Below are 21,807 nucleotides of genomic sequence, written 5' to 3' on the forward strand. Positions count from 1 at the left end.
AAATTTTGGGCTTCATATCCACACAAATCCACAAAGGGTGTCACCCAAATAGAAATGTTATAAGTACTATTATAATAATTCTCCCCTAGACAAATCCCTTTTATCCATGTATTTTGATGAATAACAACATAATTTCTCAAACAATCTTCATTCTATTAAAATTTACAATCTTAGTTTGATCATTTGGTTGGGGGTGGTAGCTAATGTTAGGTGTGAGTTTGGTGCATGTCCAACAAAATATCTCTTCCCAAAATAGGGTCAATAATTGACTATGTTTGTCACTCATGATGTTCCTTGGTAGCTTATGAAGTTTAAACACTTCCATAAAGAATAGATTGACAAATTTTGGTGTATTAAAACTTTAAAAAATGACAAAGAAGTGTGATTATTTCAAGATTATATCCATAACTACACATATGCAGTTCTTAATTGGGGATTTAGGAATTATAGTGATGACCCACTGAAATATCTCATATTTTTGCTCCAAAATAGATAGGGATCACAAGTCATGTAGTAAGTGCTTGCTTTATTTTATTTCATAGGAAAATATTACATTCTCTCATGTCCCCCATGAGTCCTATCCATGCGAACCTCCTTGAACTACTTATAGGTCTTGAAATATCTTGGGTGGCTCACCTAGAAAGTATCACGAGTTTTCATCAAAATTATTTTCTTTATTTTTTCATTGTAATACTAAATAAATTATTTTATTTCATTAGATGCCATGTATATAATATCCAATAGTTATAAATATTTGATAATATGAAACATTAAGCTATTGATATGATCCTATTTCCCTACAAATAACACTTTAATTTATTGGATATATACTATATATAACCAAGGTCAAATACATATGTGAGCTCAAAGATAAATAACCCAACTTGAATAAAATAGATTGTAGACATCAAGTTTGATCTAATTCCTAAACACTCAATATTAATAAAATAGATTGTTATTATGCTTTCCTCCTATTATTCCAATTGAAACCACTATTGGAACCAAAACACCAAGGAAAAATGGATGTTTGGACTAATTCCAAGAAATCCACTGAGTAACAACTAATTAAAACTAAGAAACCTAAACTATGAACACAAAAGAATCAAGGTCCATTGAATTCACAATCTGGAAGGAAGTGCAGAAGCACTTTGGATTCCAAGCTTCTCTGCAGCTTCTGGAAATGCGCCGAGTCTGAGCCCCAGGTAGACTTCCCCTTTCCAATTCCGTTTACCAAGCTCAACGGCAGCATTAATGGCGGCATCTAGGGTTTCATCAGAACTACCATGCCACGAATCCACCAAAACCTTTCCGAGGGCTTCTTGTGCTCTGTACTTGAGGCCGCCAAGCATAACTTCCGTCAAATGACGCGAATCAACTTTGCTTCTGATGACAGACATGACCGACGGGGTAATAGTCATCCCGACATCGACCTCGCTCATGTACAGAAACCCTCGGTCGTTTCTCATGAACCTATAGTCGTGAGCCAGGGCGAAAATGAATCCAGCTGCACAAGCGTGGCCACAGATCGCGGCAATTGACGGCAATTTTAAGCTCATGACGGCGGCCAAGAGCTCGATGAATTTGTTGCGGACGGCCGGGGTTCGAATCTCCTTGTCGAGCGAGATCCATTCGAGATCGAGGCCGTTAGAAAAGTATTTGCCGTCATTTGTTATGATGATTGCAGAGGCTTGGTGAGCATTAAGATTTACATGATCAATTGCAGAAATAATGGAGTCCATGAATTTAGGGTTAAAGCGATGCTCTCCATCACCTGGCATCCTCAGGATGAAAATATTCTTATGCTTCTCCAAACTGCACATATTTTCGCTCTTAATTGTTTTCGCTCAGAATTTTTGTGCCTTAATTCGATCAAAACCTATTTTTATGCCTGTAGTTTGATCAAAACCCCTGCAGAATGCAAACACAGGGGTCTGGTTATTATCAATTTATCAGAGAAGTATGCTCATGAATCTCCACCATTAATTTGACAATAAAAATTTAGGAGATATTTGCATCCAACGGTGATTTGGCCTCCCCATCTTTTCGGAGATAAGTATCCAGTGAAGAACATGGTTTAATTTTGTGAATTTTTATTTTTCTTAATTTTTAATCAATATATTATTACATTGGGAAAGCTTAGGGAGATTACAAAGGCTCATATCTTATTCTTAATTTTTAATCAATTTTTATTATTAGTTCCTATTAGTTTCTACCATGGCAGGATACTATAGCAATCATTATTTTTTAAATGGTTTAAATAGTTATTAATCATTGTCCTTTCCAATCAATTATTTAAAAAAAAAATCAAACTAAAATAAATTTTTATCGTTTCAAAAACATGCAAATTTTTTAGCAAAAGTTATTTAAAAACTAATTTATTTGTCATATGATTGGTCTATAGTATTTTCAATAGGTATAAAATTCAATTTTTGTCAACAAAAAATACAAAATAATTACATCAGCAAATGTCAAATCATCTCTTAACTTCAATTTATTTTACTATTATACATTTAATATAGAGTACATCCTTTATCATGTCACATTCACAATATATTTTTATAAAAACCATATTTTTATACATATATAAGCATTATTAAATTTTTGAGTGACATTATGTCACATCTAGAGTTTATTTTTCCATTTTTTAAAATTTTAAATTTACATATTGATGTTTGTGGTGGGCTACACAAATGATTTAGCTTTAGCATATTATTATTGTCTTGAATTTTTATTATAACTTTCATATATTATTATTATAACTTTAATTTTTAATTAATAAATATTGCGTTTTTTTTGTTTTTTTTTTATGGATGGGCCATGCGTTCATGCTTTGATTATCAATCAACAAATAAATAAAAATCAGTGGAGAAGTTTATAAATCCAACAAAGCACCTTTTGAGGTGGTTATTAACTTTTAAACTATCTTTAGGCAAGACTTTCATCCAACAAGATTAGGGGAGTATCAAACCAAGTGATCAAGAGTTTATCATCCAACTATCTCCACAACAACAATACCTAGCTAGGTATTCAAGTTAGTCAAATCGAGTTTCCATATCGGGAGTTTTTATCCATATCATTTGATGTGCTTTGTCATAGGGGCCTATCAAACAAACCCTCTATTTGACTTAGTAAGCTTGAGTATCCGAAACGAAGTATCCATCAAGTCAACAACATTAACCTATCCAAACTGAAACTTTGATCACTCATGTGATCATCCCTTGTCGCTTGAAAAAAAAGAAGCTTATTCAAAGGAAATGAGTCATAGCCTAAATCAAGATCAAGATATCATGGCTCTCCAATCTAATCCCATTTTTTTATCAGGATCCCACCTATCAAGAATCTTATGATGATCCCCTAAGATTCTGGTATTCCATCGACGATGATCCCCTTTAATCTCAAGATCAGAGTCCCATTCAACATCCACCTCCTAAGCAAGAGCATGGCATCCCTTCCATCTCCTTCACTAATCTAATTCAAAATCAAGAGAAAAGCACAAACTCAAATGATCCTACTCGAAGTCAAGATCAAGATCAAGGAATCCTTTCATCCTCCAAATCCATTTTAGGCCCTTTCATTCCAAAGTCAAACTCTCCATCCCTTCCATCCATCACCTCAAATGATCCATAAGAAAGATCAACAAAGGCACACATATTTGAACTTCTTTCAACCATCTATCTAAACATCTTTCCAAAACTATTCTTCCATCATTTCCTTTATCTATTTTGGGTCCTTATGTCCCAAAATTCAGTTTTCCTCCATCTCTTCATCACTTCTCAAGTTGTGTACCAACAATCATCTTGAATACATTTCCATCTATCCTCACACAAATTTTCAAACATTCTATCTATTATCCAACACCTCTTTTCCATTCTTCCATCCCTTTCATTTAATCCTTTACATAAATTCATCATCTGTGAAATAGGTATTTGTGTCATTTTGTCACATGATTGCCCATGCTTGAATCTCATGTTCACTCCTTTTCCTAGATATCTATTCATGAAACACTTCAGAATTCGAGGTTGTTCCTATTTAACATTTTCTTTTGGTTGGGATACACACTCAATCCATAAAATAACTACTTATTGTATCTTGGTGCAAACATCTTTTGATTACTATATTTCATACACTTAATCAATTGCTCTAAATCATTGTGATTTCTTAGTTGAAGACGGACTAGTGAAAAATCAAAAATCTTGCTTCACCGCCACTGTAATTATCAAACCCATGTAAGTTTCATCACTTATAAGCCAATGCAAGCAAAATAAGAAGAGAAAAAGGCAATATCAAAAGATCAAAAGCACGAGCGAGAAAAGAAATATATATAAAAAAATGCAATGAAATGCAATATCAAAATGCTTGGCTATGGGAACATACAGATAACTCCATTGGGGCTATGGATGTCTGGCTAGCAATGGAGCAATATTTGTGATATTACAACGATAACCTCGTCGGAGCTATGGACACTTGCTGGCAGTGAGGCTCTATCTAGGATGCTTTTGAAGTCAGGGTAACTCATGTAGCTAGCCACGTTGGATTCTAAAGATTACAATGATCACATGAGCCGAAATGAACCCAATTGCACACACATGGGTAATCAAAGACTGAGTACCTTGATCCAGTTTGTGATTCTTCTTCCCTTTTGAGTCTACTTCCTAGTTGCTAGATATGTTCGGTTGAATTTTTCGAAGGTTCTAAGTGTGGGTTGGGTCTCTATCTTTGAAAAAGTTCAGGAACACTTATTCAGGTGGTGCTACATAATATAACAATCTTATATATCACCTCTTTGCAAATGGAGACCTCTATACTTGGGGTCAAAGTTTCATCCACTCTATTCTTCATACCACATCTCCCATTATCCTTCCTCCAATATCCATTACCCTATCTAAATTCATCTAGTACTATCTACGAATCTTTCTTCACACTAATCCATACCATCTATCCTAACTATTCATTTCTTCCAACATCTATAACTATCTATGATCTTGTTTCTCCTATCCATATCCTATCTCCATCCATATCCCCTTTTCCATCCTTGATCTTGATCAAAACTAAGGACAAAAACATGATTTCCAAAAGCTCTTGACGTGTCTCATAAACTACCTTCACCTTTCTCATATTAATTTCCACTTCAACGGTTCAGTCGTCCATTCACAATATTCCTTGTCTTGCTATACATTGGGGCAACCAAATACATCTTGCTTCTAATCCAAAAAATTCTAAAAAATACATTGGGGCAACCAAATACATCTTGCTTCTAATCCAAAAAATTCTAAAAAATCACAAAATGTCCAAAAACTAAAAATAAAAAAAAGCAACAAAATCAAATAAAAATTGAAAATCAAAGAATGAATGCATGGCCCATCCATCAAATCAGATCAACAACAGACAAACTCTCCAAAGTCTACAATCAAACTGTTCACATGTCTTGTTACTCAATCCATCTATCAACATCAACATGTCTTATACAGGGATAGGTACACTTGAAACCAGACATATCGGTCTTGTACGGGGTAGTCACTCTTTGAAATATGGCATTCCTATCAATCATCATGTCTTGTTAATCAATTCATCTATCAACATCAACATGTCTTATACAGGGAAATGTACACTTGAAACCAGATAGATCGGTCTTATACGAGGTACTTACTCTTTGAAACCAGACATTCTTATCAATCATCGAGTAATCAAAACATTGTCATAGATCAATATGACTACTGGATTTTGTCCTAGTTAGCCTTATCTTTATCAATTGATGGCAGTACATGTTTCATCTTTCAAAAAATCATAAAAATGAAAAAGTGCAATAAAAGTGAGTGGTGAAAACCTAGAAACATGCTCGCTATTTGTGATAGAGCGGTTCCTCCATCTATTTATACATATCATATCCACCCATCTAAGCCATCACCAACATTCACAATTTCACTAATGCTTATCTATCTTGGACATACTTAGCGTAGTCATTGTCCTTGATTATTTGAACAATTATCTGTATCATATCCTGTCATGGCTTGGTGGTTAATGTACATATTCCATATCATAAGTAGTATCTACAGTGGGGGCAAAATCCTAACCTCGCTGGGGGAAAATCACCTTTGGGTTTCAAATAGACAATCGATCACAACAAACACATCGAGACGAAAACAAGATCAAGGAAATCAATGGTAAAACAAAGAAACATGAACTGATAAAAAAAAAACAACGAGGCATTTGCAAGATGTTTTATCCAACAAAAATACATAGGATGGCATGCATGTTCACCTATGGTAGTTTTTGATTTCTGATTATCATATCTCATAAGCCACTCAAGGATGTCTTGAAACTAGAGAAGCAAGGAAGGAGTGTGATATTTTCTTTGTCTACTGTTTGTGAGCGAAGCCTTTTACTGTGCAAATTTGTCTTAAGATGTGATCAGGAAACATATGACTGAGGACATTTTGAATTTGTATAGGACAAAGATTAACTCTTGTCTGTTTTACACAAGCAACACTCAGGTAATCTTGGTTCAATTATACCTCAATGCTTGTGTCATCTTGCGATATCAAAATCCATGTAATTTATACTCAGGTCATTCTAGTTCAATTATACCATAATGCTTGTATCAACTTTCAACATATCAAAGGCTCAATGATGATAAAAGGAGCACAACAAAATTGATCGACAAGATGACTACAATTGCATTTAGTTGCATATCATGTAAAAAATGCATTTAGTTTCATATCATCATCATCATCATCATTTAGTCGCATTCATCATTACATCCATCATATGCATATCTATCGCATCATCATGGAATCTTTCTTCACTTTCATATCTTCATCATTCATCCAACTCTCATCTATCATGTCTTATACAGGATGTATCTTTCCTAAAACCAGACATTTTAATAAGGTCTTATGCAAGATATATCATTCTTGAAACTAGATGTTTTGATCATCTTTGTCTTATATAGGAGGTGTCATTCCTGAAACCAGACTTGATCTCATTCTTATCAATCTGATCAATCTTATCAATCCAATGAATCTAATCAATCTTATCAAACCCATGCATCCACTCTTCTATCTTTCAAATAACATTCTTCTTCTTTCAAGAGCTCATTCATGCCTTTAGAGCACAAACGATCTCTTGAGGGGGAATTATCATATCAATTTCATATCAGTCTCATATCGACACTAGCTTCATATCGACTTTTCATATCAAATCAATTCTTCATATTTGGGCCTTCATATTGACAATTTTGATGAGAACACCATATCAAGCATTTTGGCGACATATCGAGTGTTTTTCTTTGAATCAACATGTGGTCATACGTCACTTCAAAGAGGGTCAAAATGTAGACACCTAAAACTTGCATAGCTAATTAAATGAATTTTATTCATTTAATCATCATTTATTCATCTATTAATTAGACTAAGATTTAATTAATATCCATATTCTTCCAGTCAACCTATTAATCAAATTAAAGATTTGATTAAAATCATTTTCTTCTAGTCTAACCCATTAATTAAACTAAGGTTTGATTAAGTACCCTTTAGCCATTTAATTAAATAAATCTTATTTATTTAATTAAAACCCCCCTTTTCCCTTTTAATTGAATTTGCGTTTGATTAAAATCCCTTTACATTTAAATAAATCATTATTTATTTGTGAATAGTCCCCCCACTTGCAAAATCCTACAAATGCAAGTTGCACCCCCTTTTGGCTAAAATAAATTTTAAAAAAAATAAAAAATAAAAAAATCTAAAAATGCCTATTTCTCTCCACTTGCATTCTCCTACATTTTCCATTAGCATGCTAATATTCTTCTAGAACCCCTCTAATCCCTCATTAACTAGCCTAATTCCTCTAATCATGTCACATCCCTAAATTTGGGGGAGTCACTTCTCCAAATTTGGGGAAAGTATTCAAAATGTGTTGAAGACTTTACCTTCTTCAACAAGTTAACTTGTTGAGTCTTCCAAACTTGTAAGGCTCTTACAAAAGCCTTGAAGGTTATCTACCTTCCAACAAGTTAACCTCCAAAGTCTTCAAAGACATTTAATGCCTCTTACAAGACATCACCTTAGCCCATGATGGTTGTCCCTTTGGCCATCCTTCAACTTTGCACAAGAGTTTACCTCTCGGATAATAGCATGCTCCCTTGGATAATAGCATTATCCAATGATGTCATCCCTTGAGGTTATCCCTAATGCTTACTTAGCATCTAATGCTTGCTTAGTATCTTCTCAAGCCATCTCAAGGTGACATTTGTCAACTTGGGATTGGATTGAATCTCTCTCATGGATTGATAACTTTCAATCTTAGCCCTTGTTTAGATTGCTCAATCTTGGCCATCCATTTCTCTATTTTTTCTATAAATAGAGCCCATTTCTTCAATCTTAGGATCCATCATCTTGTGCATCAAACTTATAGTCATTTTGCGGGTTATCAAGGAGCTCAATTTGTCATCTTCAAGAACTTAGATCATCTTAGTTGCATGCTAGTTTAGCTTTCATCATGTTGATAGTATCATGCTAATCCCATTTTCATGCTAGCTTAATTCATAGATATTGTATATCAATTTCATATCGATCTCCATGTTAGTTTAATTAGCACACCTAAGCTTTCAATTTGGAATCAATATTAGTCTCATATCCTGCATTCCATCTTGCATTTCATCTTTTCATATCATTTGATCATCTAGCTAAGATCTTAGTTGCATTCATTTTGATCTTGGCACATCCTTCAATCTCGTTCTTTAGATTGACATCTAAAAGATCAAGTGCTCCTCCAAGTGAGAGCCACCTTGAATCTAGAAGATCCTTGGAGATAGAGGAACATGAGACGTGCTTGGGGTTCTTGATTTTGAAGCTAACTTAGTTTAGTTTCTATTTTGATTTATAACTCTAACATAATGTTTCATGTGTGTGTTTGATGTTGTTTGATTCTCTTTTGTAGATTCCACACTTTCCAGCACACAAATATAATTGACACTCATTTTTTTAATGGATGAACAATTTTTTCCTTTCCACTTTTTATTGTGCTTGCTCTTCAAGTGCATTAGAAATTATTAATCAACCATTCACCTCCTCCTAAAGTAATTGATCACCTTTTTGAAAGTTTAAATTAGATAAATTTATTGTATTAAACTAATGTAATATATATTATATAAATTAATATAATATACATTCATTCATATATTATAGGGTAGTGTAGTCTAAATTTAATTGATGAACTATAATGGGATTTGGGATTTATAATGTCAACAAAATATACTTCTTAGATATTATATTAAATAATTCAAGCTTGATAAAATTTGTTTTGAGGGTATGCAATGAATATTTTGGAAAGGAGATTATAATAATATAATATGCATTTATTCATTATAAATTGTATTTTTACTTAATTTTATGTCTTCAATCAACCATTCTTTGATTTTATATTACTATACTTATGTTTGCATGGTTATTTTGAAATGTAACATTTTTAATAAATATAAATTTATAACTTAATGTAGAGCATTGCAAATTTAGTTGATAGAGTATAATGAGATTTTAGATTTTCTATTACCATTACTATAATGCATAATGTCAAAAAAATCAAATTTGAAAATATTTATTTTTTGATATTTTAATATAGAATATATAAATTAATTGTAATATATATTATATGAAAATTTTAATAATATTAATACTTATTATCACGTATAAATAGTCAAATTAAGAATTAATTTTTTTAAACTTATTAATATTGAAATTTATTATAATTATTTATACGTCGTTAGGTTGGTATAACCTCTGTAAGCATTTTTAGTCGTTTGTTTTGGAACTTGTGGTTTACACGTGGCAGTAAAGAGAAGATAAGCCTTCTTTTTTGAAATCCGTGAGAAGATTAAAATAACGTCATTGTCTTAACACGTGATCACAAATCCAAAGCGGTTAATGAATCCATGTGGAACGACTTTATTATTTCAAATGTATAGCATGATATAAAAACAAGCTCATGTTTATCGACTATAATGGATGCACAATTGACCAAATTAACAATTAATTAAATTAAATATATTAATTATATTTATTGCTCTTAATTTTTTTAAGTAAATGTGTTCATGAAAAATCTAGTTTAAACAAGAGACACAAAGCATCATCCTTGACACTGATATATACTTATATCTCTTTCTCTCTATCTCTCTCTCTATCTTTATCTCTTCCTCTACCTTTTTCTCTTTATCTGTCAATCTTCTTATCTGTGTCTCTCTATTTTTATCTTTAACTCTCCCTCTACCTCTCTCTATCTCTCTATCTATTTACTTCTCTTCCTCCCCCCCTACCCCCCCCATCTTCATCTCAAGTTTTATCTACTCTAAACTAATGGCAAGAACCTGATGCTTCACATCTCTTGTTAAATTGGAAAAACTTATGGATCAACTTAAAAAAACCTTATTCAGATAATATTAATAACTAAATTTGAGAAATTAAAATTTAGGAGTTAAATCAGTGAATAGTGATGGGTGCAGTGAGAGGAATTAATTGAAAACAAAGAACAAATACAACAAAAAATAATTGTATTGATTTATTTATCTATAGATTATAACTTGATAGCAGTTGAAGATTCAAAAATCTTCTTATAAAACAATTAATTCATTTGACAACATGCTAAATAATTGATATCAAATTGGAAATGAAACTAATAACTAAAAGATATTGATAGCTAGCTGGGACATTTCAATAATAAACTAAGACTAACTTACATGTCTATTGCTCTTTATTGGCACATACACATCATACAAATAATTCGGTAATGCGATGTGTTCTCTAACATAATTGCTTTGAAATTTTGTGAAGGATGTGGTGTGTGCAAAAGGCCTTTGGCTTTTTTGCATAGTAGAGCATTTGGAGGGATGGGGTACTCATTTTTAGGTGATATAACCCTTAGGTATGTTTGTTGACCAAGGTACTGTCTTGCCCATGTTTGTAACCTTAGGTTCCATAATCCTCTATTATCTGCTATTACAAAAATGACAATTTTTGGATATACTCGAACAACCCATACAAAATATATATAAGTAGATGAATGGAAATGAAGTGCATTTGTAATATAAATATTTTCCAATATTCTGATGATAGATCATAAAGTTTGTTTGAAAATGTTGATGAAAAATTCACACAAAATCAAATCCAAAAGCAATAACAATCAACATTATGAATTGTGAAAATCTAATATCATTAACATACACTTTAATTCACACCCTAATTTGCTACATAATATTATAAAAAACATGCACTATAATTCACAGGTGTGTGTGTGTATGTCACAATAAGGTTTCAAATGATTGGATTGGTTACACACATGTGTTGTGCAATGAGAAACTACATCAATTATAAGATTGTAGTCCTTCCTAAATTCAGGTGTCCATTCTCCTCCTTTGAATCTATTTCATTAAAACAAATAGGGTTTTTTTAATAGGCTTATTAAAAATAATAGAACATGAAAGACATCATGGCTTCAAAATTCATAACTTTCCCTACTACAAAGGAGGAGTATCCATCCAGATTCCATGATTGGATGGTGTCCTCATTGTATTGGAATACAATACCTCATTGCTCTGGAATAAAATCTCAATGAAAGAAATGTACTCTCCAGATATCACAACAATTTGCAAACAAGGAGATCTATTATATGGGCTATTAGGAATGTTGTCTAAAATATATATCCCACCAATATTGAAGTACTCAAACAAAATTTCCAAGTCAACTAGTTGAAGAGACTTCAATGTCAAAATGTCTCATTCCCAGCATGCTATTGCAAGAGCACAAGTGGAATTATAGAAATAACAATGTACATTAATTGAGGGTACAAGAAACCATGAACCAACACTAGAAAAGTGTGTTATGCTATAGATTCATGGGGAAGAGAGAAATGAACCATGAATTCCATGAGCTATCAAACTGTTAGGTTCCAGAGATAGCTGAGAGGGGGGGGGGGGGGTGAATCAGTTGTCAAATAAATTCAAACCAAAAACAACTTAACCAACTTAATGCTTAATACCGGTAAACCAGTTTAATATGCCAGTAGACAATTTTAACAGTTAATTGCTATACCGGTAAGGATTAGTGCATGAAACATAAACACAAAGTCATCCATAACACATAACACAAATATTTGTACGTGGAAACCCTGTAAGGGGCAAAACCATGGTGGGAAACCTTACCTACAATCAGATGATACTACTACAGATAGTAAGTGTACATAAATGGGGTCTGCATATGCAGAAAGGCCAAGCGCCTAAAGCTCACTGCTCAAACACAAATGGGAGTCACACTAACTACAATTGGATGGTTAAATCCAATAAGAATGTACTGCTCAAAATAGCATCTTCATATGCTGGATTCAGTACTGGTGTAATGCTAATATGCTTTCACAAAAACCTATCTTCACCTTCAAATGATGTCTGCATGTATATCTTTGCTTAATCTCGCATATACCTTCACAAAAACCTTCTTTGTATTTCACTATTGATCTTACAAATAAGATCTTACATTTATACCATAACCTAAGACCAATTTTAGTAGGTCGGCTCTACAAGATATTACAATAAAAACATTTTGCAAACAATATAATATCCGATCCAATAACTGATTGAACATGTTGGCTTAATGCATTTACAACAATAATTAATCATCTCCATAGCATGCCATGCTGATCTGGAAAAGATAAACCTACCGGTGTAACCCTAGATAACCCTGGACCTTTTTGCCGGTAAAAACAAATATGCAAATATGAATATACCAATGATCAATTCATTAAGACAAGATGTCCACACGATGTCTTCAATATTACCAAGTGTCTTCCATGCCATTCCAAGTGCCGGTGATCATTATACCCTGCCGATGTACCATATACCAGTAACTATGCAATAGTTACTTGCTTGCCGGTGAATGCTGCTAGATCTCCAAAGTGCTAGTGTTTTAGTAGGTGTTAACATCAATGACAAAACCATACCAAAATACCAACAATCTCCCGCTTTGGCATTGATGGCAACACAAGATGGAAAAACCATCAAAGTGCCAAAACAGAAATGCCAAATACCAAAAACCAACAATCTCCAAAAAGATCATAACCATAAATCAAAATACATACAGAGAGTAATAATCTCTCCTAAACAACAATCTCTCCCCCTGGGAGCAACATGTGTTTTCCTTGTGTTTTTCAAAGTTTTTCCATACCAATCTCTCCCCCTTTGACATCAAATGCCAAAGTTACAACAAAACCAAGTTCATATACAAAATACTAATTAAATCAATATACCGACTACTCCCCCTGAGAAGTAGCTTCCCATCAAGGACCAAAATAAAAGATTTCTCTGTTAAGTCTGCCGATTGATGACAATCATCAACTTCCTAAGTCTCTACCGGTGGGGGTATGACTCCAAGCTGATCTCTGAGATATTCAAAAGTCTCCTTAGGCAGAGGTTTAGTGAAAATATCCGCAATCTGGTCTTTAGTACTCACATAAACCAGTTTATCTCCTTTGCTTCAACATTTTCCCTTAGAAAATTCAGTTTGATAGAAACATGTTTGGTTTTAGAATGTAGTACTGGATTCTTAGATATATCAATTGCTGCAGTGTTATCACAATAGATAGTAATAGGTTCCTTGCATTTTACCTTTATGTCTTTTAACATTTGTTTAAGCCATAGTACCTGTGTATAGTTAGTTGCTGCTGCAACATATTCTGATTCTGCTGTTGATAAAGATGTACAACTTTGTTTCTTACTTAACCAAGAAACTAATCCTTTTCCAAGAAAGAATGCTCCGCTGGTGGTGCTTTTTCTATCATCCACATCTCTTGCCCAATTTGCATCTGTGTATGCACATAGTTCAAAGTTTTCATCTCTGGGGTACCATAACCCAAGATTTGTAGTGCCTTGTAAGTACTGGAAAATCCTTTTTACTGCTGATTCATGATTTTCTCTAGGATTACTTTGAAATCTTGAAACAATACATACTGCATTCATAATATCAGGTCTGGTTTGTGTCAAATACAGTAAACCTCCTATCATAGATTTGTATCTAGTTGGATTAACAGGTGTAGATTCATCCCTTTGTGATAATTTGTTATTTGTTGTCATAAGTGTGCTTACCGATTTAGAGTTCTCCATCCCAAATTTCTTAAGTAGCTCTTTTAAGTACTTGGATTGACTCAAGAATATACCTTTATCAGTCTGTGAAATCTGTAATCATAAAAAGAATTTTATTTCTCCAATCATAGACATTTCAAATTCTTGCTGCATTTTAATAGAAAATTCTTTACATAATCCATCTTCTCCTCCAAAGATTATATCATCAACAAATACTTCTATAATCAAGATGTCATCATTAGTTATTTTGTAATATAAATTGTTGTCTACATTTCCTTTAGTAAAACCAATCTTCAAAAGATACTTATCCAATCTTGCATACCAACCTCTTGGAGCTTGCTTTAATCCATATAGAGCTTTTCTTAACCTGCAAACCATATCATTGTCATTTGTCAAAGAAAATCCATCAGGTTGTTCAATGTATACTTCCTCTTCAAGATCTCCATTCAAAAATGCACATTTAATATCCATTTGATAAACTTTGTAGTTCTTGTGTGCTGCAAAAGCCAAAAATAATCCGACTGCCTCAATTCTAGCTACCGGTGCAAAGGTTTCATTGTAATCAACTCCTTCTTTTTGAGAATATCCCCTACACACTAATCTTGCTTTATTTCTGACAACCTTACCATCTTCATTAAGTTTGTTTCTAAATACCCATTTGGTTCCAATTACATTTTTATCTTTAGGTCGGGGAACTAACGTCCAAGTGTTTTTTTTCTCAATTTGTTCTAATTCTTCTTCCATAGCTTTAATCCAAAATTTATCTTCACATGCCTCATTAACAGATGATGGTTCAATTTGAGAAATAAGACATACCTCTTCATTTGCCAATCTTCCTCTTGTCATAACTCCTTTAAACTTGTTTCCAATTATCTGATCTTCAAAATGATTCAGTCTTACATACCGAGGTGTCTTTGTTTGTTGTTGTTCCTCAATTACTATGGAATCCTCAGATGATACCGGGGTAGCTAGATCTTCATTCTGTACCGGTGGATTTAGAGTAGGTTCATTTGTCAAAATTTTTGTTGCTGGTTCAGAGTCTATATACCTTGAAGTTCCTCTGAATTCTTCATCAATCTTTACATTTGTACTTTCAACAATTTTTTGCAATCTTTTGTTAAAACATCTATATGCCTTGCTCTTAGATGAATAACCAAGAAATATTCCTTCATCACTTCTAGGATCAAAATTTCCAATAGACTCATCTCTTCTGATATAACATTTACTTCCAAAAATTTTGAAATATTTAAGAGTAGGAGTATTACCAAACCATAGTTCATGAGGGGTCCTACCGGTTTCACCTTTGATGTGAACTTTGTTGAATATATAGACCGCTGTGCTGACTACTTCTCTCCAATACACATGTGGTAGGTTTGCTTCTGATAACATACTTCTTGCTACATCCAAGATAGTTATGTTTTTCCTTTCAACAACTCCATTCTGCTGTGGTGTCCGAGGTGCTGATAGTTGTCTTATGATTCCATTCACTTCATAGAATGTATTAAATTCCTTAGATGTAAATTCACCTCCTTGATCCGATCTTAGACATTTGATTTTCTTATCGGTTTCATTTTCAACCATTGCTTTGAACAGTTTGAACTTTCCAAGTTCTTTTGATTTTTCTCTGAGAAAAGTAACCCAATACATTCTAGAATAGTCATCAATGATTAGCATGAAATATCTATCACCTTGTAAGCTTTTAGTTCTAGCATGACCACATAAATCAGTGTGAATCAAATCAAGAGCATTATTTGATTTTTCTGGAATACTTTTGAAACTAGCTCTAACTTGTTTTCCAAATTGACATTCCTTACATATTGTATTGTGAGGTTTGACAATTTTAGGTAAATCTCTAACTGCCTTAGTAGTACTGGTCTTTACCATGCAATCAAAGTTTACATGACAGAGTCTCTTATGCCATAGCCAACTTTCATCTATATGTGCAATCAAGCATGTCTTTTCATTGTTATTCAAATGAAAGATATTACCTCTAGTCTGATTACCAGTTGCAATTTCCATACCAGTTCTATTCATGATTTTGCATTTTCCATTTTTAAATTGTAACTGAAATCCTTTCTCAACTAATTGAGCAACACTCAAAAGATTATGCTTTAATCCTTCAACTTAGTAAACATTGTTAGTTTTATGCTTACCATCAAGAGATATTGTACCCTTACCTTTGATTGAACAAGCTTTGTCATCTCCAAATCTTACTAAGCTTCCATTGTATTCTTGAAAGTTCAAGAATTTACCTTTGTCTCCTGTCATATGATGTGAGCATCCAGAATCAATGATCCATTCATCCTTTACTTCAACTTTACCTGCCAGGGCCTATACTACTGGTTGAGCAGTAGGTGTCGGTTGATCTTCTGTTATAGCAACAAAAACCCATCCATTGTCTGCCGGATCTTCATCAGAATCATCAGTCGCACCTTCATCAGCAATGTAACAAGATTTGTCTTTATTCTTCTTAAATCTATATCTCTGATATTCAGGGTTAGGCTTGTATGTTCTTCTAGCTTCTTCTCTTAGTCTAGCATGTCTATTAGGGCATCTCGAAGCCATATGACCAATCTTATTGCAGTTAAAACATTTAAAGGGTGCTTTACCTTCATACTTACTTCCAACTAGACCTTTAGGCATTTTCCTTGCAAATAGTGCTTCAAGTTCTAAGTTCTTCATTCTCTTTCCTACTTTCTTCAAGTTCTCTTGCATAAAAGGCTTTCCAATCAAATTTGTCAAATGATGGAGCAAATGATGTTGATGCTTTAAAGGCCAAATCTGTCTTTATAGTAGTAGCATCAGGACCAAATTCTTCAATTTTAAAAGCTGAAAGTTTCCCAATCACCAGTAGAGACTTAGGAAGTTGATGATTGTCATCAACTGGCAGACTTAATAGAGAAATCTTTTATTCTGGTCCTTGATGGGAAGCTACTTCTTAGGGGGAGTAGTTGGTATATTGATTTAATTGGTATTTTATATATGAACTTGGTTTTGTTGTAACTTTGGCCTTTGATGTCAAAGGGGGAGAGATTGGTATGGAAACACTTTGAAAAACACAAGGAAAACACATGTTGCTCCCAGGGGGAGAGATTGTTGTTTAGGAGAGATTATTACTCTCTGTATGTATTTTGATTTCTGGTTATGATCTTTTTGGAGATTGTTGGTTTTTGGTGTTTGACATTTCTGGTTTGGCACTTTGATGGTTTTTCCATCTTGTGTTGCCATCAATGCCAAAGGGGGAGATTGTTTGTATTTTGGTATGGTTTTGTCATTGATGTCAACATCTACTAAGACACTATCACTTTTGAGATCCAACAACATTCACCAACAAGCAAGTAACTATTGCATAGTTACTGGTATATGGTACACCAACAGGATATAATGATCATCGGCACTTGGAATGGCATGGAAGACACTTGGTAATATTGAAGACATCGTGTGGACATCTTGTCTAAATGAATTGATCATTGGTATATTCATATTTGCATATTTTCTTTTACTGGCAAATAGGTCCAGGGTTATCTGGGGTTACACTGACAGGTTTATCTTTTCCAGATCAACATGTCACGCTATGGAGATGATTAATTATTGTTGTAAATGCATTAAGCTGACATGTTCAATCGGTTCTTGCATCGGATATTATATTGTCAAGAGCGAATACCAGATCACATTTTAACCCATCAGATTATGATGGCAAGTTGGATTTAGGTGAATTGTTAGACTGGATCACGGAGATGGGAAATATTTTTATTTTGAAGGCATCATGGAAGATAAGAAGGTAAAGTATGCTTGTACTAAGCTGAAAGGTCATGCTTCGCTTTGGTGGGAACATTTGTAGGTTGATAGACATAGAAGAGGTAAAGAGAAGATCAAATCATGGGAGCAGATGGTTACCAAGTTGAAATCAAAGTTTATGCCAGCTAATTATCAAGTGAATCTATTTTGAAAACTACATAATCTGAAGCAGAAGGAATCTCTAGTGTGAAGGAGTATACATAAGCGTTCTACAAGTTGAATATCTCATCCAGACATGTTGATGATGAGATCAAACAAGTTGCTAGATATTTGAATGGGTTGTGGATGTCCATAAAAGATGAACTCAGTTTGATCAAGTTGCAGAGTGTTGAAGAAGCTTATCAGTACGTCTTGAAAGCAAAAGAGAAGTTGAACAAAAGACATGAATAGAGACAAATACATAGATGTGGAAGGTTTTTCGGAGGAAGATTTCAAGGAGAAAGAGGTTATTTCAGAGGGAGAGTACCCCATGTAGATTAGAACAAGGACAAGGAAGTAAGCAAGGATGGTAGTTTGTACCAAAAGTATGACAAAAATTTCTATCAGAGAAGAGAACCTGATGGTTATTGGCATGAGGGTTATGGAAAAGATGACATAAGACAATATAAGAGAGTGTTTAGAGGAACTTGCTTTAAGTGCGGAGGAGAAGGACATCATTCTTTTGAATGTAAGAAGGCAGAGAACACTGGAAGAACAACATTGGTAGAAGAAGACCATACCAGATCAAATAATAAACCGAAAGATGGTGAACTATTGATGATGAGGAGAACTTTGTGTCATACCGGAGGTGATGAAGAACCCTTGCAAAGGAGAAATTTGTTCAAGACTAGATGTAAAGTATCTGATGTGTTGTAAAGTCATTATTGATAGTGGTAGTTCAGACAATATTGTTTCAGATGAGATGGTGAATAAATTGAAGTTAGAAAGATTGAAACACCCTAAGACTTACCAAATAGCATGGATTTAGGATGATCATAAGATATTAGTAAGTGAGCAATGTTTGGTGAAATTGAAAATTGGGAATTATCATGATGAATTTTTGCGTGATATTATTCCTAAGGATATTTGTGACATCTTGTTGGGAAGACCTTGGCAATTTGATAGACAGGCAATACATGCTGGGAGAAAAACATAAACACTATTGTTGCAAATGGGATGAAGCAAACCTTGTTACCCTTGGAGGAACCCTTGAAAAGTGAAGTCTGTACGAATGCAAGAATTTGTTTGGTTGATAGGAGGAAATTCCTGGATGGAATGAGACATGAGAATGTGTGTTTTGCCTTAGTTCCTAAGAAGACTGAGAGCCCAAAGCATGGAGAACAACAAGAGGAGATAAAAGAGTTGTTGACAGAATATGAAGACATCATTTTAGATAATATGCCTGATGGATTACCGCTTGTGAGAAGTATCAGTTATTGCATGGACCTGATTCCTGGAGCTAGTTTTGCCTAACAAAGAAGCGCACCGGATGACACCGACAAAGAATGAAGAGTTGAATAGACAAGTGCAGGAATTGTTGAAGACATGTTTGATCAGAGAAAGTTTGAGTCCTTGTGTAGTACTAGCAGTGTTAGTACCTAATAAGAATGGAGAGTGTAGGATGTGTGCCGATTCCAGAGCGATAAATAAGATCATAGTGAGTTACCGGTTTCCTTTGCCTAGGATGGATGACATAATGGAATAGCTGAGTGGAGCCAAATACTACACCAAGATAGACTTGAAGAGGGGATATCATCATATCAGAATCAGATAAGGAGATGAGTGGAAGACCGCATTCAAGACAAAGGAAGGATTATATGAATGGTTGGTGATGCCTTTTGGATTGACTAATGCACCAAGTACTTTCATGAGGTTGATGAATGAGGTATTGAAGAAGTTCTTGGGTAGGTTTGTTATTGTATATTTGGATGACATTTTGATTTTCAGCAAGACAAAGCAGAGCATTTGTTGCATTTAAGACAAGTTTTGCAGAGATTGAGGGAAGAGAAGTTGTTGATAAATCTTAAGAAGTGCAATTTCATGAAGAAAAAGTTAGTCTATTTGAGATTTGTGATATCTGTGGATGGATTGAAGATGTACCTTGAGAAGGTAAAAGCAATTGTTGAATGGCGTATATCAAAAAGCATTGGAGAGGTAAAGATCATTTCATGGATTGGCTAGTTTCTACCATAAGTTTATCACAAATTTTGGCTCAGTTTGTGGCCCTATGAATGAGACAATGAGAGGAGATAGGAAGGATTTCAAATGGAGAACTAGAGAAAATAAGAGTTTTGAATTGTTGAAGCAGAAGGTGACTGAGCAGCCTGTGTTAGCTTTACCATATTTTAGAAAAGTATTTCAAGTGGACTATTATGTGAGTGGAAATGCAATTGGAGTAGTGTTAAGTTAGGAAGGAAGAGCAATAGCTTATTTCAGTGAAAATTTGAATGATACAAGAAGGAGACTTTTCAGTGTATGATCAAGAATTTTATACCATAGTTCAAGCCTTGAAGAAGTGGAGACATTACTTGTTGCCTCAAAAGTTTGTGTTGTATGCCGATCATCAAGCTTTACAATATTTGAACAGTCAGAGTAAGTTGAATCAAAGACATATGAGATGGGTAGAGTTCTTGTAGGGTTACACCTTTGTGTTGAAGCATAGAAGTGGGAAGTCAAACAAAGTTGTTTTTGATTCAGGTAAAAATAGGTTTTGAAGGGACCCTGAAACCCTTTACAAAAGGAACTTAAAAGATAAAGCGTTAAGAAACCAAAAGGAACAAACCAATGAAAAGCCAACAAAAAACCATAGAAAACTGGCTAAAGCCCCAAAAAGCCAACAAAAACCAGCCAGACCCGAGAGAAGAAACTAATTGATATTTTTCAGGGCATTAGCCAGGGTATTGCTAATCCCATACATGGCTTTGATATTTTCCCTAAGATTAGGGATATCCTTTGCAAAAGTAGTCGCAACTTTCTTGACACTTGCCCTAGTCCTCTTTGCAGCAGCACTTGGAGTAGCTTCCCCACTGCCAATCTCGATAGTATCTTCATCCATGTCAAGGTCCACCACTGGTTTAGGAGAGCTGGAATTATTGAGGACCTTAGCAATATCCTCAAGGTTATTAGTGACAGTTGACAAGATATTCAGGATAATGCCCAACAATTTTTTTATCGCCACATTCCCTTCTTCCAGCGATTTAACCTTCACCTCCATATCCTGCTTCCATTTTATTTGATCCCTATCATAATCCTTCCTTTTCTCATCCATCTGTTCCCCATTTTTGTCCAAGTTCTTCAAAAGTTCATATGTCCATATGTCATAATCCAATCTAGCCTTAGTGGGTTTTTTAAGGTTATCCAGGAATAACTCTTTACCAACACTTTCCTTATCCTCACTTAAACTATCCTTAGTCAAATCCTGCTCAGGTTCCTTGTTCTCCTCCCTCTCAGAATTCACATCTTTATCCTCATTATCCTTGTCTTCCACATCCACTATAGGTTTGTTGTTGTAATTGTCAGGGCTAGCACTGTGGATTGGGTTGTCATTATTATACTCATTCTCACCACCATCATCCTCTACACCCACCTCATCATCTTTCCATCTGTCTTCACCATTAGAATCATATGTATCCATTTCACTGCTGTCTTTTCCAGTTTCCTCTGTATCATTCTTTTCTTCATGGGTTTCCATCCCAGAGGCACTCTTACTTTTTTTGCTAGAGGTCACCTTCTCCTTGCTAGATTCACCTCCTTCTAGTTTTCTCTTGGCTTTTCCTAGAGAAGCGGATAACCTCTTATTTTCCAGCATGGTGAGGGCTTTACAGTGCTCATAAATAAGCAACAAAAGCCCGTAATGGAGAACCAAATTTGAGGGGATCTTACTGTGTTTGTTAAGGGACCTTGAAAGGGACATG

At 34.2% G+C, this 21,807-nt stretch overlaps 1 protein-coding gene across 1 annotated transcript; it reads right to left on the reverse strand.

Annotated features, from left to right (window-relative positions):
• Window positions 1–1,118: 1,118 nt before the first annotated feature.
• LOC131040411 (enoyl-CoA delta isomerase 2, peroxisomal) lies at window positions 1,119–21,527 on the reverse strand. Its single transcript, XM_057973322.2, has 2 exons — window positions 21,269–21,527; window positions 1,119–1,771 (listed from the first exon to the last, which is right to left on the reverse strand). The coding sequence occupies exons 1-2, from the start codon at window positions 21,525–21,527 to the stop codon at window positions 1,119–1,121; spliced, it is 912 nt and encodes a 303-aa protein (XP_057829305.2).
• Between the last annotated feature and the right edge of the window lie 280 nt (window positions 21,528–21,807).

Source organism: Cryptomeria japonica, chromosome 7, assembly GCF_030272615.1.
Source record: "Cryptomeria japonica chromosome 7, Sugi_1.0, whole genome shotgun sequence".
NCBI classification, from domain to species: Eukaryota; Viridiplantae; Streptophyta; class Pinopsida; order Cupressales; family Cupressaceae; genus Cryptomeria; species Cryptomeria japonica.